Here is a 17,441-nt window from a genome sequence, read left to right on the forward strand (position 1 = left end):
AAGGGATACAAAGTTTTTGGCTCACGTATTAATATATAGATATGGATTAATGCCGTATTGGTTAAAATCGCTTCGAAAATTAGCCATTATTTGTCGTTAAAAGTAAATGACAAAACTGTTATTGTGGAATATCCATAAGAGATAGACATTACACATATTATACCATCGCGAAGTTTTCTGTAGACCTTTCCATAGTGAACAATACTTAGTACATTATTTTGATAAATCTCGTAGGGTTCTGCCTGCGTTTGCAATGTAAGCGGAAAAATATGTAATTACGAGCTTTTGTCGGCGGCTTCGCTCGCGTTAAGAAGTATAATTATATACAAACTTTTATCCCCTATTTTAATCCCTTGGAGGTAGAATTGATCAAAATTCTTTCTTAGCGGATGCCTACGTCATATCATCTACCTGCATGCCAAATTTCAGCCCGATCGGTCCAGTGGTTTGGGCTGTGCGTTGATAGATCACCATGTCAGTCAGTCACCTTTGAGTTTTATATATATATATATATATATATATATATATATATATATATATATATATATATATATATATACAGGGTGTAACAAAAATAAGTGATAATACTTTAGGGTGTGTACGTGCTCCTTGTAGAGAGTTCACTGTGAAAGTAGCAGCGCTGAAAGACCAAAATTTTTTTTCACTTTTGTATGGAGAAACACTTGACGCTCCGGCCCTTGCCCATACAAAAGTGAAAAAAATTTTTGGTCTTTCAGCGCTGCTATATATATATATATATATATATATATATATATATATATATATATATATATATATATATATACATATATATATACACTTGAATCACTCTATCTATTAAAGAAAACCACATCAAAATCCGTTGCGTAGTTTTAAAGATTAAAGGGAACAAAGGGACATGAGGAAACAGCAACTTTGTTTTATATTATGTATAGATGATTAAACGACATATCCTCTAGTCTGTCGTTTGTCGCCCGGCGGTATGTCAAATCCCACCCCTGTCTGTCGCGTGTCGCCCGGCAGCACACATAACAACACTCATATTACGCGCGTATTTTATCGCTATCATATTTCTATCAACACTTGAATACGTTGGAGAACATACTTGGCTGTTTAATTTATTGCATAACTTTATTGAGTCATTCACAATAGTAAGAAACATAAGACCCTTTTTTTTGTTGACAAAAAAAGGGTCCGACCTTTTTTGTTTTTATACCCACTTTGAAAACAAGTGTCGTGAGAAAAAAATGTATGGAGAGATCTGGGGTTTACCTTTTTATTTCATGTATTTATGTGCAAAGATGATAATAAAAGTTAATTTAAGTAATAAAACCTCTTTTATTTTCTTTCAAGTAAGGAAATCTAGATAAATTCTAGGTACCCTAGATTAAAATTCCTCTATTAGATTCAAATCGTTGCTCTGACAAACATGTTGAAAGAAAATGTGAAAAATAGCTTATTCTAATTATAATAGTAATTGTAGCAATACATAAATGTTATTAGAATCGTAGAAAATCAAGTTTTAGTTAAACCTAACGGCTCGAAACCCGCGTCTGTCGCGGTGTCGCCGGGCGGTATGACAGATATCAAGATGACGTCAGATTTTAATCGACAGAGTAGAGGATATATTATCACAATCAGTAATAAAAAAAATAAAAAAAAAAATGTTTTATTTCTGACTAAATTTGAATCAAATTTTTTCAGAATGTCTACCTGATGCCTACCACCGGTTTGGGAACCACCCCGGCGAGAAGAACCGGCGTAAGAAACTCGCACGGGTTCCACTTTTTACCAAAAAAGTGAGAGAAAAATTATTCTTTTAAAATAAAGTTTACAATTTTGTAACTTAATATTATATACAATGTCAACATACATAATTGTAAGTCATAATCTCTCCTCTCTATACTCCCAAGATGTGCCATCTTCTATGAAATCATTGACCTTGTAATAAGCTTTGGCACACAAACGCTCTTTGACTACTTTTTTAAATTTATTAATGGAAAGATTTTGAACATTTACAATAATCAAGCGTACGGATTTTTTGCTCTGTATCTTTGTGTCAAACCCGAAGTCGGTCGCTAAACACGTCATATTTTTGGGACCACTACATAATCAAAATTCACATAAAATAAATATCAAATAATTTCAATATTTTTTGTCATTTGAAAATGCCGAATTTCGACATTTTGTGAAAATTACCCAGTTATGTTGCAAAACAAGATTTTACAGTGACAATATTCCTATTCATCGGTGAGGATAGTAATCGCTAACACGATATCACTTACGGGTTACTGTCGCTGCTGTGTACGGAGGACTGTGTGAGATGGCGCTGATAGGCCTCGTCGCTGGCGAACCGCAGCTTGCACTCCTCGCAGTACGGACCGGTCAGCTCCACCTGCAGAAGTGAAAAAACATTCATTTCCCCAATTGCAAAATGTTAATAAGCTCTATTGCCAAATATTTAATTCCCTATGTGTAAACTATTAATAAAATTTCCTTCCAAAATTTATTTCCCCGACTGTTCAAAATTAAAAAAAAAGCATTTACGCCGTTCGATTCTCGATGGCCCAATTTGCAAAATGCCGCTGCCAAATAGTTATTTTCCTGACTCTAACGTGCAAAATGTTAATAATATTAATAGGATGCTTAAATAGTACTTAAATCATTTTTTTTCGCACATAGGACTTCGTAGAGAGCGGACGTGCTCTGTGCTGTGTCGAATTTCGGGTGTTTTTTCCTGAGCTGATTAGCTGTCGTACCAGTTGTGAATACTCAAGACTTTGGAGCCCCCAGCTGTGGAGCACTGTTCCTAGAGTCTTTGGATGTGAGTGTGTCTGGGGGGTTGAGTTAGTTTGCAGTTTTATGAATTTTGCAAGATCGGCCTACCGCCTACCGGTTGGATTTGAACCCGGTGCATGTGCGCGATGAGTGTGTGCTTGTACCACTCAGCCACGGAGACGTGAGCCACCGCATCAAATTTTACGTTCTGATACGTACTGGGACTGTCATACCGAAAAATTGATTATGTCTGACATGAAATGCCACGGATGCGAAAATATTTTAATCAAAAACAGAATTTTGAAATGCAACGGTTGTCAGTATAAATACTGCTACGCATCTGCTACGAGTGTCTAAACGTGACTGTGGAATCAAATAAACAGCCAAATGAGGCACAATTGGCTTCATTAAGATGTCCATTTTGTGAAAACGTGACTAGGCGTGAGAATAATGACGACGACACTCCAGTGCGCCAAACTCGAAAACACAATCGTCGCGGGACGTCATGGGATGCATCGTTTAGTCACGTTTCAGCTGAACCGAGTGTTGCTATGAATTTTTCATCAGGTTTGACGTGGGAGAGCCATGCTTCGGCACGAATGGGCCGGCTCGACCGGAGAAATACCACGTCCTCACAGAAAACCGGCGTGAAACAGCGCTTCCGCTGTGTTTCGCCGAGTGAGTGAGTTTACCGGAGGCCCAATCCCCTACCCTCCCCTATTTCCTTCCGTACCCTTCCCTATTCCCTTCCGTACCCTCCCCTATTCCCTTCCCTACCCTCCCCTATTACCCCCTAAAAGGCCGGCAACGCACCTGCAGCTCTTCTGATGCTGCGAGTGTCCATGGGTTGTCCTATTTATCAATTGACCTTAAAGATGTAAAAATGACAGGGCTCGGAAACCGTTTGCAGAACAAAACCGGTTTCGGTCATTGACCCCAAACCGAATTGGGTTACGTAAAAACCGTTCGCTTGTTTAACCGGTAAATAAAAGAACGATATATTTACCGGTTTTTAACCGAAATAAACCGGTATTTTCAAACCGGTTCCGAGCCCTGAATAATGAAAATAAAAAAATTAGATTCCAGTAAGGGAGCTGGTCCTGATCTATTACCTCCTTCTTTTATAAAGCTTATGGGAAAAGAGGTATCAGTTCCCTTATCCATAATTTATAATAAATCTCTAGAAAGTGGTAGGTACCTTTCCTGACCGGTGGAAAATCGCACATGTTATCCCCATATATATAAAAACGGTGATAAGTCAAACTGCGAAAATTACAGGCCCATAAGTATTCTCTCATGTTTTGCAAAATTATTTGAATCCTTAGTCCATTATCACATTTATCCATACTAATATTATAAATGCGAAAGTATCTCTGTCTGTCTGTCTGTCTGTCTGTCTGTCTTGCTTTCACGCCAAAACTACTGAACCGATTGCAATGATTTTGATGTGGGAAAATATCTTATTTCCATGAAAATTTCGATGAAAATGAATTCGCATTGCGCGTGGCCAGCGCTCATCCCGGGGGTCCTGGGTTCGAGTCCCGCAGGCGGAACAAAAAGTTTTCAATGTTCCTGGGTCTTGGATGTGTATTAAAATAAAATTTCAAAAATCTTAAACATATTTTATGTATAATACTAGCTGTTGCCCGCGACTTCGTCCGCGTGGACTTTAGTTTATAGCGCGCGGTGTCAACAAAATTTGTGTCAAATTTAAAAACTTTTTAATACCCTGGTAAGTGCTTCCGGTGTAGCGCGGCCCTTAATTAATCAAAATACCCAAAAACAGCTATGCAGTGTGCACATAATCTATATTAATATTATAAATGCGAAAGTATCTCTGTCTGTCTGTCTGTCTGTCAGTCTCGCTTTCACGCCAAACGCCAAAAGTATCTCTGTCTGTCTGTCTGTCTGTCAGTCTCGCTTTCACGCCAAACGCCAAAACTTCCGAACCGATTGTAATGAAATTTTGTATACAGATAGTCTAAAGCCTGAGAAAGGACATAGGCTACTTTTTTTACTGGAAAAAAGGGTTGTAAGGGGGTGAAAATGCGTAAATTTGTTCAAATTAAGTTAGTTCTAACAATTCATAATAGATGGCGCCGTGCGTCTTCTACATCGCGCTGACGCTTGCTCAAAAGTCTTTCTATAAGACGTGGTATCATCTTTTTAAGTTTCGATTTTTTTCGATTGTTATATCTATTCTACGGTATTAAATAACTCAGTACTTTATCTGCAGTGACGTAACCTTAAATCTATCAATGATAAATAGTTTATGGGTAAAGTTGTGTAATTGGAGGGCTAAATAAGCTTTAAAATTTGGCATAAAGTATAAAGTTTAATATAAAAAAATGAAATACTTATTGTGTGCACACTGCACAGCTGTATTGATTTAAGGGGTACCAGGGTTTTTTTATAAAAGCTTTTGACACCAATTTTGTTGACATCGCGCGCTATAAACTGAAGTCCACGCGGACGAAGTCGCGGGCAACAGCTAGTAATCATATAAAACCACTTATTTCACCGGGTCGCTCGACAGTTACTAATTTATTAGAATACAAAAATTATCTATGTAAAGCGTTCTCTGTCGGAGGTGAAGTAGACTCTATTTACACAGATTTTTCTAAGGCATTTGACAAAGTCAACCATCATCTGCTCTGTCATAAACTAGCGTCTTATGGAATACATGGTAATTTATATAGATGGATATGTTCATACCTTACTAACAGGAGTCAGTGCGACTACACTCAAGGGTTTTACTTCTTCTTCATCTACTATTGTAACGTCAGGAGTGCCCCAGGGATCTCATCTTGGGCCTCTCCTTTTTGTAATATTTATCAATGACTTTCTTAAAATGTTATGCTGTAACTGCCTCTTGTGCGCCGATGATTTGAACATTTTCGCTTTAATGTCGAAAACAGAAGACTGCTTAGCTCTTCAAAGAGATATCGATGACAGCTTAAAGTTGGACATTTTTTAACACAACCGTAATAATAAATATATTAAAATCGTCAAAGAAATCCTCCATAGCATATTTACCTCTGCAACTTTAATGAGTGAAATAAGTAACGCCCAAATGTACTGCGTTAAGTTAAAAACCAAAAATTGTGCTAGTTTTATGTTAATATTTTAATTTTAATGTGTGCACATATTTGTTACGTGGCGATCTAGATTTTACATTTAAATGTATAAGTATTAAATTTGTTTAGTTGGGATTGTAATGTGTTTTGTGCATTTAAATAAATAAATAAATTTTGTTAGACTGACTTCTTTTATTTTCATTCGAAAAGCTTAAAATATGTGCGTAAAATTTATCACGTGTGGACGCGCCCCATCTTAGAATTCGCTGTATGAAATGATGTGAAACCTCGCGCATTCGTCCGCGCCGCATTTCGTGTGCTATGCGTACGTGCTGATAAATGTGCGATCATTGTAAGTGTACATGCGTGCACTAGTGTGCGTACTGCGTACCTGCACGTCCAGGACGTGGCTCTTGTTCTTGTGTGCCCGCACGCCGCGCTCGCTGACGAAGGTGTAGCCGCACAGCTCGCACGAGAACCGCGACAAGTGCTTCATCCGCAGGTGCGACATGTACGATGTGTGCTTGCTGCGGGCGGGCAATGTTTTTGCGTTATATTGGGACTCTTAAGTTAAAAGTTAAAGCAAGTCATATGAATGTCAAAATATGGATTATTCTTTTCTGAGATGGAATTGTGGTTTGTCTTAACAGAATGAAGCTTCTCACGAAAAATTAGCTTGATAGTAATCCAATGAATTTTTTTTTCTACAGAACCTGCAGTATAGGGTCTATAGCCTTTAAGGAAGACGGTTAAAACTGAATACATCTTACACATAACGTTAATACATATACCTAGCGGAATAGAGGAACAAAGGTCTGAGCAAGCGAGATGTCACTATCGGTAACACTGCGTGGTAAAAAGAGACGTGTGATACATGACAGCAGACCCAATTTTTTTCATCTGTTTGACGTCCAGTCTGCACTTATCGGCTCGTTGACAATTTAATCTCTTAGAAAGATGCTTGTTTATACGTTAACAAATTTTTACACACAGACTTAAATCAATTTCGGTTTCGTTTGACAGCTCGAGATTGTTGCTCTATTCCGTTAGGTATATTAACTTTAGACCCAGTTTCATCAAGCAATGTTAAATAAATAACGGCTTGTTAAATCAGTTAACGGCCTAATAGAGCTATCGAGCGTTCCACCATACGCTAATGTCATGTCAAATCGCCTAACACGGTGTTAAATTTTAATTCCTGCTGGGGAGGTCCGTTAAATATATAACAGGCCGTTATAATAGTCAAAACAACAACTTTTTAAAGACAATATCCAATATCAATAAAAGAATCTGTTTTGACTTTTGAGTGTTGCCGCCATGTTTCGCCACATCCTTACATATTATTTATTATTTTTCATGTTATGCATAATTATTTATTTTCATTTTATCAAAAATTCGGCCCTCGGATTTTCCTTGACATTGCAAATACACTGACTTGTATCAAAATTACCAAGCCGAAATAAGTAAATAAAAGTTTGTATTATGATTCATGTTTTCAGCTTTGACAGATCATAATTATTAACCTGGTAAATTAAAAAGAACTATTGTAGTGTAATAAATGTATGCGATCAGTGATATTTTAATTTGGTCGCATTATCTGGACCAGATGACGTATTATACGAATAAGGCGAAAATGACACATTGCAGCCAACATGTCGTATTAAACTTGTACATTGCAATTTCGTCGCCTTATAACAAGAACGAACGAATTGAATGTTATTCACTCGTTGTTCACTTAACGTTGCATTTACTAATCCGCTGTTAATTTTTTACTGTGGGACATAAGTATTTTAACAGTCTGTTTAATTTTCCAAGGTCCGTTAAGTAATGCCTTGTTAGGATTTAACAATCTGTTTGTTAAATCCTAACAAGGCATAAAAGGTTGGTGAAATTGGGTCTTATAGTCTTACCGATGTGTGACGGGGCAGTGCGGGCACTTGTAGACGTTACCATCGTGCTCCTTCTGGCGCCTCATTGCTGTACTACTGCAAATGAATACGTCTTACCGCAGTGTGACGGGGCAGTGCGGACACTTGTAGACGTTGCCATCGTGCTCCTTCTGGTGACGCATTGCTGTACTACTGCAAATGAATACGTCTTACCGGAGTGTGACATAGCAGTGCGGACACTTGTAGACGTTGCCATCGTGCTCCTTCTGGTGACGCATTGCTGTACTACTGCAAATGAATACGTCTTACCGCAGTGTGACATAGCAGTGCGGACACTTGTAGACGTTGCCATCGTGCTCCTTCTGGTGACGCATTGCTGTACTACTGCAAATGAATACGTCTTACCGGAGTGTGACATAGCAGTGCGGACACTTGTAGACTTTGCCATCGTGCTCCTTCTGGTGACGCATTGCTGTACTACTGCAAATGAATACGTCTTACCGGAGTGTGACATAGCAGTGCGGACACTTGTAGACGTTGCCATCGTGCTCCTTCTGGTGACGCATTGCTGTACTACTGCAAATGAATACGTCTTACCGCAGTGTGACGGGGCAGTGCGGACACTTGTAGACGTTGCCATCGTGCTCCTTCTGGTGACGCATTGCTGTACTACTGCAAATGAATACGTCTTACCGGAGTGTGACATAGCAGTGCGGACACTTGTAGACGTTGCCATCGTGCTCCTTCTGGTGACGCATTGCTGTACTACTGCAAATGAATACGTCTTACCGCAGTGTGACGGGGCAGTGCGGACACTTGTAGACGTTGCCATCGTGCTCCTTCTGGTGACGCATTGCTGTACTACTGCAAATGAATACGTCTTACCGGAGTGTGACATAGCAGTGTGGACACTTGTAGACGTTGCCATCGTGCTCCTTCTGGTGACGCATTGCTGTACTACTGCAAATGAATACGTCTTACCGGAGTGTGACATAGCAGTGCGGACACTTGTAGACGTTGCCATCGTGCTCCTTCTGGTGACGCATTGCTGTACTACTGCAAATGAATACGTCTTACCGGAGTGTGACATAGCAGTGCGGACACTTGTAGACGTTGCCATCGTGCTCCTTCTGGTGACGCATTGCTGTACTACTGCAAATGAATACGTCTTACCGCAGTGTGACGGGGCAGTGCGGACACTTGTAGACGTTGCCATCGTGCTCCTTCTGGTGACGCATTGCTGTACTACTGCAAATGAATACGTCTTACCGGAGTGTGACATAGCAGTGCGGACACTTGTAGACGTTGCCATCGTGCTCCTTCTGGTGACGCATTGCTGTACTACTGCAAATGAATACGTCTTACCGCAGTGTGACATAGCAGTGCGGACACTTGTAGACGTTGCCATCGTGCTCCTTCTGGTGACGCACTGCTGTACTACTGCAAATGAATACGTCTTACCGGAGTGTGACATAGCAGTGCGGACACTTGTAGACGTTGCCATCGTGCTCCTTCTGGTGACGCATTGCTGTACTACTGCAAATGAATACGTCTTACCGGAGTGTGACATAGCAGTGCGGACACTTGTAGACGTTGCCATCGTGCTCCTTCTGGTGACGCATTGCTGTACTACTGCAAATGAATACGTCTTACCGCAGTGTGACGGGGCAGTGCGGACACTTGTAGACGTTGCCATCGTGCTCCTTCTGGTGACGCATTGCTGTACTACTGCAAATGAATACGTCTTACCGGAGTGTGACATAGCAGTGCGGACACTTGTAGACGTTGCCATCGTGCTCCTTCTGGTGACGCATTGCTGTACTACTGCAAATGAATACGTCTTACCGCAGTGTGACATAGCAGTGCGGACACTTGTAGACGTTGCCATCGTGCTCCTTCTGGTGACGCATTGCTGTACTACTGCAAATGAATACGTCTTACCGGAGTGTGACATAGCAGTGCGGACACTTGTAGACTTTGCCATCGTGCTCCTTCTGGTGACGCATTGCTGTACTACTGCAAATGAATACGTCTTACCGGAGTGTGACATAGCAGTGCGGACACTTGTAGACGTTGCCATCGTGCTCCTTCTGGTGACGCATTGCTGTACTACTGCAAATGAATACGTCTTACCGCAGTGTGACATAGCAGTGCGGACACTTGTAGACGTTGCTATCGTGCTCCTTCTGGTGACGCATTGCTGTACTACTGCAAATGAATACGTCTTACCGGAGTGTGACATAGCAGTGCGGACACTTGTAGACGTTGCCATCGTGCTCCTTCTGGTGACGCATTGCTGTACTACTGCAAATGAATACGTCTTACCGCAGTGTGACGGGGCAGTGCGGGCACTTGTAGACGTTGCCATCGTGCTCCTTCTGGTGACGCATTGCTGTACTACTGCAAATGAATACGTCTTACCGCAGTGTGACATAGCAGTGCGGACACTTGTAGACGTTGCCATCGTGCTCCTTCTGGTGACGCATTGCTGTACTACTGCAAATGAATACGTCTTACCGGAGTGTGACATAGCAGTGCGGACACTTGTAGACTTTGCCATCGTACTCCTTCTGGTGACGCATTGCTGTACTACTGCAAATGAATACGTCTTACCGGAGTGTGACATAGCAGTGCGGACACTTGTAGACTTTGCCATCGTACTCCTTCTGGTGACGCATTGCTGTACTACTGCAAATGAATACGTCTTACCGGAGTGTGACATAGCAGTGCGGACACTTGTAGACGTTGCCATCGTGCTCCTTCTGGTGACGCATTGCTGTACTACTGCAAATGAATACGTCTTACCGCAGTGTGACATAGCAGTGCGGACACTTGTAGACGTTGCCATCGTGCTCCTTCTGGTGACGCATTGCTGTACTACTGCAAATGAATACGTCTTACCGGAGTGTGACATAGCAGTGCGGACACTTGTAGACGTTGCCATCGTGCTCCTTCTGGTGACGCATTGCTGTACTACTGCAAATGAATACGTCTTACCGGAGTGTGACATAGCAGTGCGGACACTTGTAGACGTTGCCATCGTGCTCCTTCTGGTGACGCATTGCTGTACTACTGCAAATGAATACGTCTTACCGCAGTGTGACGGGGCAGTGCGGACACTTGTAGACGTTGCCATCGTGCTCCTTCTGGTGACGCATTGCTGTACTACTGCAAATGAATACGTCTTACCGCAGTGTGACATAGCAGTGCGGACACTTGTAGACGTTGCTATCGTGCTCCTTCTGGTGACGCATTGCTGTACTACTGCAAATGAATACGTCTTACCGGAGTGTGACATAGCAGTGCGGACACTTGTAGACGTTGCCATCGTGCTCCTTCTGGTGACGCATTGCTGTACTACTGCAAATGAATACGTCTTACCGCAGTGTGACGGGGCAGTGCGGGCACTTGTAGACGTTGCCATCGTGCTCCTTCTGGTGACGCATTGCTGTACTACTGCAAATGAATACGTCTTACCGCAGTGTGATATAGCAGTGCGGACACTTGTAGACGTTGCCATCGTGCTCCTTCTGGTGACGCATTGCTGTACTACTGCAAATGAATACGTCTTACCGGAGTGTGACATAGCAGTGCGGACACTTGTAGACTTTGCCATCGTACTCCTTCTGGTGACGCATTGCTGTACTACTGCAAATGAATACGTCTTACCGGAGTGTGACATAGCAGTGCGGACACTTGTAGACGTTGCCATCGTGCTCCTTCTGGTGACGCATTGCTGTACTACTGCAAATGAATACGTCTTACCGCAGTGTGACATAGCAGTGCGGACACTTGTAGACGTTGCCATCGTGCTCCTTCTGGTGACGCATTGCTGTACTACTGCAAATGAATACGTCTTACCGGAGTGTGACATAGCAGTGCGGACACTTGTAGACGTTGCCATCGTGCTCCTTCTGGTGACGCATTGCTGTACTACTGCAAATGAATACGTCTTACCGGAGTGTGACATAGCAGTGCGGACACTTGTAGACGTTGCCATCGTGCTCCTTCTGGTGACGCATTGCTGTACTACTGCAAATGAATACGTCTTACCGGAGTGTGACATAGCAGTGCGGACACTTGTAGACGTTGCCATCGTGCTCCTTCTGGTGACGCATTGCTGTACTACTGCAAATGAATACGTCTTACCGCAGTGTGACGGGGCAGTGCGGACACTTGTAGACGTTGCCATCGTGCTCCTTCTGGTGACGCATTGCTGTACTACTGCAAATGAATACGTCTTACCGGAGTGTGACATAGCAGTGCGGACACTTGTAGACGTTGCCATCGTGCTCCTTCTGGTGACGCATTGCTGTACTACTGCAAATGAATACGTCTTACCGCAGTGTGACATAGCAGTGCGGACACTTGTAGACGTTGCCATCGTGCTCCTTCTGGTGACGCATTGCTGTACTACTGCAAATGAATACGTCTTACCGGAGTGTGACATAGCAGTGCGGACACTTGTAGACTTTGCCATCGTGCTCCTTCTGGTGACGCATTGCTGTACTACTGCAAATGAATACGTCTTACCGGAGTGTGACATAGCAGTGCGGACACTTGTAGACGTTGCCATCGTGCTCCTTCTGGTGACGCATTGCTGTACTACTGCAAATGAATACGTCTTACCGCAGTGTGACATAGCAGTGCGGACACTTGTAGACGTTGCTATCGTGCTCCTTCTGGTGACGCATTGCTGTACTACTGCAAATGAATACGTCTTACCGCAGTGTGACATAGCAGTGCGGACACTTGTAGACGTTGCCATCGTGCTCCTTCTGGTGACGCATTGCTGTACTACTGCAAATGAATACGTCTTACCGCAGTGTGACGGGGCAGTGCGGGCACTTGTAGACGTTGCCATCGTGCTCCTTCTGGTGACGCATTGCTGTTCTACTGCAAATGAATACGTCTTACCGGAGTATGACGGGGCAGTGCGGGCACTTGTAGACGTTGCCATCGTGCTCCTTCTGGTGATAATTTGCTCTACTACTGCAAATGACGTCATTACGTTAAATCCAACGCTCGCAACCTTGTTACATTTTTCAGGAATAGAAAGTATCCTATGTTCTTTCCCAGCCTGGGGGCCTATTATGAGCTCTTAAATCCATTCACTTTCCGTCCTTATACTGACTGTATAAGGACGTAAAGTGAATGGATTTAAGAGCTCATAATAGGCCCCCTGCCTAGCATACGCCAACGAGATATCTCACTCTACATGTTTTCTCGATGTTTGATGGTTTGTATCTTCGTCTTTATTGACCCTAGCATGACAAACATTTTTTACCGCGTAGATCTATAGATCGAAATAATACACTTTAATAGAGTTTTGTAGAGATAATGTCGAGATTTTGACATTATGAGACAAGTAGTTTTTAATTATCTCGAGAGTGGGATATCTCGTTGGATACGCCAACGAGATATCCCACGTTACATTTTTCAGGGATAGAAAGTATCCTATGTTCTTTCCCAGCCTGCCTAGCATACGCCAACGCGATATCTCACTCTACATGTTTTCTCGATGTTTGATGGTTTGTATCTTCGTCTTTATTGACCCTAGCATGACAAACATTTTTTCTCGTGTAGATCTATCATCGAAATAATACACTTTAATAGAGTTTTGTAGAGATAATGTCGAGATTTTGACATTATGAGACAAGTAGTTTTTAATTATCTCGAGAGTGAGATATCTCGTTGGCGTATGGTAGGCAGGCTGGACTCAAAGCATCTCCAAACCAAATTTCAGCAAAATCGGTTCTGGGGTTTAACCGTGAAGAGGTAACAGAGAGACAGACATACTTTCACATTTATAATATTAGTATATAGGTGTAAGAGCAAGGATGAAGCCATTGCGGTACAGAGTACCATCGGTGGCCAAATTATTATACTCACTTAAAAAAAATACATTTGAGGGTTCCGTACCCAAAGTATAAAAACGGGACAGAAGTAGACTACGTGAAGAATCCTAGGCTATTTTTGCAGACTAATTTATCTGTGAAATATCTAATTTACGCGCGGAAAACCGCGCGGAACAGCTAGTAAATTATAATCAGCCGCCTCGATATTATATTGTTTTTAATTACATGTTTTTTATTTTATATTGAACACTTTTATAACACTAAATCACAATGTTATTTTATTTAATTCAATTTATATTATTAATATTTTGCGCATTATTATATACTTATTTAATATTTAAACAATAATATTGAGTAGTAATTATTTACTTAATGGGAGCACTCCGCTGCCGGCGCCGTTTTCCGAAGTTTGCCGAAGTCACGCGATGTTTGCCGAATAGGCTGCCGGCGCCTATTCGGCAAACATCGCTTGTCAAATGACAGAATAATGATCAAAAACATCAGTCTTGAACTAAAGGACTATGAAAAGTACAAATAATAAGGATGCATATTTTGGTATACTTGACCTTCTGGGTTCTTGAATTGCAGTAGCCACTTCAAGGATGCGTGATCAGTTCGCAGTAAAAACTGTCTGCCGATGAGATATTTGCTGAAATGTTGTAGCGTTTTTAAAACAGTCAAGCGTTCTCTTCTTGTCACGCAGTAGTTTCTCTCTGGCTTAGATAATCTAGTTTTCTTGTTTGAAAGCTGACTTAATTGAGAGTGTTCTTAGCTATAGTGGTGAAAAATCGCGGTTCATCTGGTTCGTTAAGGGCCGATTAGCAACTTGCAGTCGTTTGGTGGGCTTTATTGCATTCTAGTTCGTGACATTTATGAATATTTACACATTAATGGAAAGTTGACCTGGTGCTGCAGCATCACCTGGTAATCAATAGGATACCCAACTCCTCACCAACTTAGAGCAATGGTTTCGTGTTTGGGCTCATTTTAATTGCGACAACTAGTAAGACGTAGATAACCAATACATTTTTGCATGCTGCTGCTGCAACATCACCTGGATTCTATAGGAGCCAGCTCCATATGAACGCAAAGTGGAGGTTTCATGTTTGGACTCATATTGACGGCCTCATTAAAAAGGACATTTCTAGATGGTTTTCATTGGGATATAATATGATCCTGTTAATAGGAATTATTCTGCACTAGTGGTGGGTCGTCGACGCATTTTCGATCAACGAAACGAGACCGTTTATCGTTCATCGTAAACTAGTCCATGACAAAACAGTTTTTTTTTCAACTAGTTTTCGTCTTCGACCAACACTGCACTAAACAATAAACTATGACAAACAAAGTAGTTTTTTGACTAAACGACTTTCAGCATTAACTGTTTTGACAAACATGTCGTCGTTTTGCACTTCGAAGCGAAGACTGATGACGACGAACGACGAGACGGTATAATCTGTGAGCGGTGGGAATGCACTTCCCTACATAGTACATACTTTTTTACAGGTAGGACTGGCAGGCAGGCAGATTAATTACTGAAATTTTACATTTACTTAATTAATTTAAAATATCACCACCCATACGTCGATCGCGTCGTCGCGTCGCGACGAACGGTCTCTGTCACACACACCGTTCCGGCATGGCAACCGTTCACGCATAAACCAGTTTATCAGTAGACGCTAAACTAGTTTACCCGTTCATGACTAATAAACAGTTTAATAAAACGGTTCGTTCATTCAACGCCCATCCATATTCTGCACTATAACCAACACAAGTTTAAAAAGCAATAAATAAAATAAAATTAATAAATTTAAAAAAAACCCCGCCAAACAACTTTAAAAAGTAATGAAATAATATATTTCACTGATTTTAAGTTTAAATAATTCCTAAGTGTATAGTGATATTTTAGTCCGTAATTGTTGTCAAGGTGTGTCGGGGGACCGCTAATGTAGATGTTTGATTTCACATAACATTATAGTTTAAGGGTCAGTTTTCAGCGAACCAAATCGAGACAATCAGTGACATGGCGATACAAAATGTAAAAGACACTGTTGGCGGTCCCCCGACACACCTTGACAACAATTATGGACTAAAATATCACTTTACACTTAGGAATTATTTAAACTTAAAGTCAGTGAAATATATTATTTCATTACTTTTTAAAGTTGTTTGGCGGGGTTTTTTTAATTTCTTAATTTAATTTTCACTTCGAAGTCGCCTTGAAGATCGCTCAGACTAAACTGAATTACCGGCCCGTCTGCCTGCGACTATTTATACGGCCGAAACGAATTCTGGAAAGTTCCATTCTAGATCATACACAATTTGCGTAAACAAGTGTGGAATGTTTCTAGAAAATACACGCATATTGTAATCGTAACGTCATATTGTAAACCTAACGTCATCTAGTATCGAGTAGGGGATTTATGTTGTCTGTGTTCTCTCGATAAGTTTCGCTGGTTTGACGCTAGATGGCACTACGTGTCCGTATCCGTAACAGTACTTTGCACTGCAGCTAATAGTCAACAAAATCGCGTAACAATGGTTCCCGCATTACAGCACGAAAGTAAAGGTCGTAAGTCCCAAAAATGTTTTTGATGATTACTTAAAAATTAAATACAATATTAATATTTCCTTTAGCCATTGTTTTATAAAGTGTGTTATTGTAGTAGTGCAAGTTCTTTAATGATAAGAACTCAATAAGTGTAACAGATATTTGGTAAAAAGCCCGGAAATATTCATAACTAGATGATGCCCGCAACTGCGTTGCGCCAAAATTAGTTTATCGCGCGGGAACCGTACCTTTTTTCGGGATAAAAAGCATCCTATGTCCTTTCCCGGGACTCAAAGCATCTCCATACCAAATTTCAGTAAAATCGGTTCAGCGGTTTGGGTGTGAAGAGGTAACAGACAGACAGACAGATATACAGACAGACACACTTTCGCATTTATAATATTAGTATGGATTTCGAAAAATATAACTATCGAGTCAAAATAAGTGAATCGTGTTTAGTCAATCGTTAATCGTCTTCTGGGGTCGTAATACTTATTAGAAAACACAGAAAAATTTGGCAGCCCGCTCTTAATCATACTGTAAATCGTAAAATATAGTTTCAAATATTTCACTAAAAGTAGGTAAGTTTAACTCTAACCTGTGGTGCGCGACCAGGCCGCAAACTTTGCAGGTGTACCTGGTGACGTGGATTTCGATGTGCCGACGCATTTTATTCTTCAGCCGAAACCGTAACTTGCACAACGAACACATGTAGTTGCCGCATATCTACACACAAATACACATTTAAATAATAATATGACATTGATATCGAATGTACTGTATAACTTCTTATTGGAAATTCATAATTCAACAGTAATATTATAATACATAATATATCATATTAAGTATATTATAGTCAACAAGAATGTCCTCACTCTCTCGATCTTCGATTGGTTCGATTTGGGTACCTTGGGATTTGGAAATAGATCTTAGAGATTCAAAAGACGACATCTTATAAAATATAGAACGAATAGCTCGCTTCTGCAGCACAAATATTGTATTAATGTCCGCCGCGTTTCCCCACAAGAGGATGCCGTAAGACATTATGCTATGAAAGCAGCTAAGGTAAACTAATCGCGCGGTCTCTACATCAGTGATTTCACGAATTTTTTTTAACAGCATATGCTGCAGAACTAAGCTTATCTGCCAGTTTTGCAATATGTGGACCCCATTGTAACTTACAATCCAGCGTTACGCTTAGGAATACGGTGGTGTCTACTAAATTCATTTTCTCATCATTTAATAGTACATTGGTTTGTACTTGCCTAACATTTGGCAATATAAATTT

The 17,441-nt window shown here is 41.0% G+C and overlaps 1 protein-coding gene across 2 annotated transcripts in view; it reads right to left on the bottom strand.

The window, feature by feature from the left end:
* The window catches only part of LOC121736553 (zinc finger protein 62 homolog), a 33,314-nt gene that overhangs the window by 14,572 nt on the left and 1,301 nt on the right, over positions 1-17,441 (bottom strand). The window contains exons 4-7 of one of the 2 annotated variants that reach the window (XM_042127833.1): positions 16,752-16,879; positions 12,662-12,733; positions 6,247-6,382; positions 2,286-2,395 (exon numbers count right to left, since the gene is read on the bottom strand). In XM_042127833.1, coding sequence (XP_041983767.1) covers positions 2,286-2,395; positions 6,247-6,382; positions 12,662-12,733; positions 16,752-16,879 — 446 coding nt within the window. Of the gene's footprint in view, positions 1-2,285; positions 2,396-6,246; positions 6,383-12,661; positions 12,737-16,751; positions 16,880-17,441 lie in introns of both variants that reach the window. The other variant, XM_042127832.1, reaches the window with a different exon arrangement.

This window comes from Aricia agestis, chromosome 19 (genome assembly GCF_905147365.1).
Source record: "Aricia agestis chromosome 19, ilAriAges1.1, whole genome shotgun sequence".
Lineage (NCBI taxonomy): Eukaryota > Metazoa > Arthropoda > Insecta > Lepidoptera > Lycaenidae > Aricia > Aricia agestis.